The following is a 480-nucleotide window of genomic DNA, read 5'->3' as shown; positions in this document are numbered from 1 at the left end:
TGGCGAGCCCCCCTCCCCAGGGTGGGCGTCACCCGGGCACCCAGCTCTGGTTCGTGGGCTGCGGACCCCCAGGCAGCGCGGGCACGTTGAGCCCGTTCTGCGGCGGGAGAGCCGAGTCGAAGTTGAAATCCATCTCATCGCTGTCCATAAAGTCATTCAGGATGATGGACTCCACGTCGCACTCCAGGCTCCCATTGAACATGTCCAGGTCCAGATCTGCTGGGAACCTGTCTTGGCCCAACACGGGGGGGTGGACAGCCCCCGGGTAGGGGCCCTGCAGCGAATCCAGCAAGCTCATGTGTGCCCCTTGGTTATTAGCGTAGGAATGCAGATGCCCGTGGTGCGGCACGGCCGTCATGCTGCACGTGTCACTGGGCAAGCTCATAAGGCTGACAGGATTAGCTAAGGCACTGGTGTTGACCCCAGGGTGATGACCGGCTGGGGACGGGGGGGACAAAGGGTTGCTCCTCATGCGAGAGA

The 480-nt window shown here is 62.7% G+C and overlaps 1 protein-coding gene across 1 annotated transcript in view; it reads right to left on the bottom strand.

The window, feature by feature from the left end:
• Nucleotides 1-28: 28 nt before the first annotated feature.
• The window catches only part of LOC104526538 (forkhead box protein O6-like), a gene marked incomplete at its 5' end in the record, with an annotated part of 776 nt that continues 324 nt past the window's right edge, over nucleotides 29-480 (bottom strand). Inside the window, 1 exon segment of the mRNA XM_029085455.1 lies at nucleotides 29-480. This exon segment is cut by the window's right edge and continues 18 nt beyond it. Coding sequence (XP_028941288.1) covers nucleotides 29-480 — 452 coding nt within the window.

The sequence above is a fragment of the Antrostomus carolinensis genome, unplaced genomic scaffold, assembly GCF_000700745.2.
Source record: "Antrostomus carolinensis isolate BGI_N321 unplaced genomic scaffold, ASM70074v2 scaffold30326, whole genome shotgun sequence".
In the NCBI taxonomy this organism is placed as follows: Eukaryota; Metazoa; Chordata; class Aves; order Caprimulgiformes; family Caprimulgidae; genus Antrostomus; species Antrostomus carolinensis.
The sequence above is the reverse complement of the archived record's forward strand: the minus strand, read 5'-3'. Positions and strand labels throughout refer to the sequence as shown.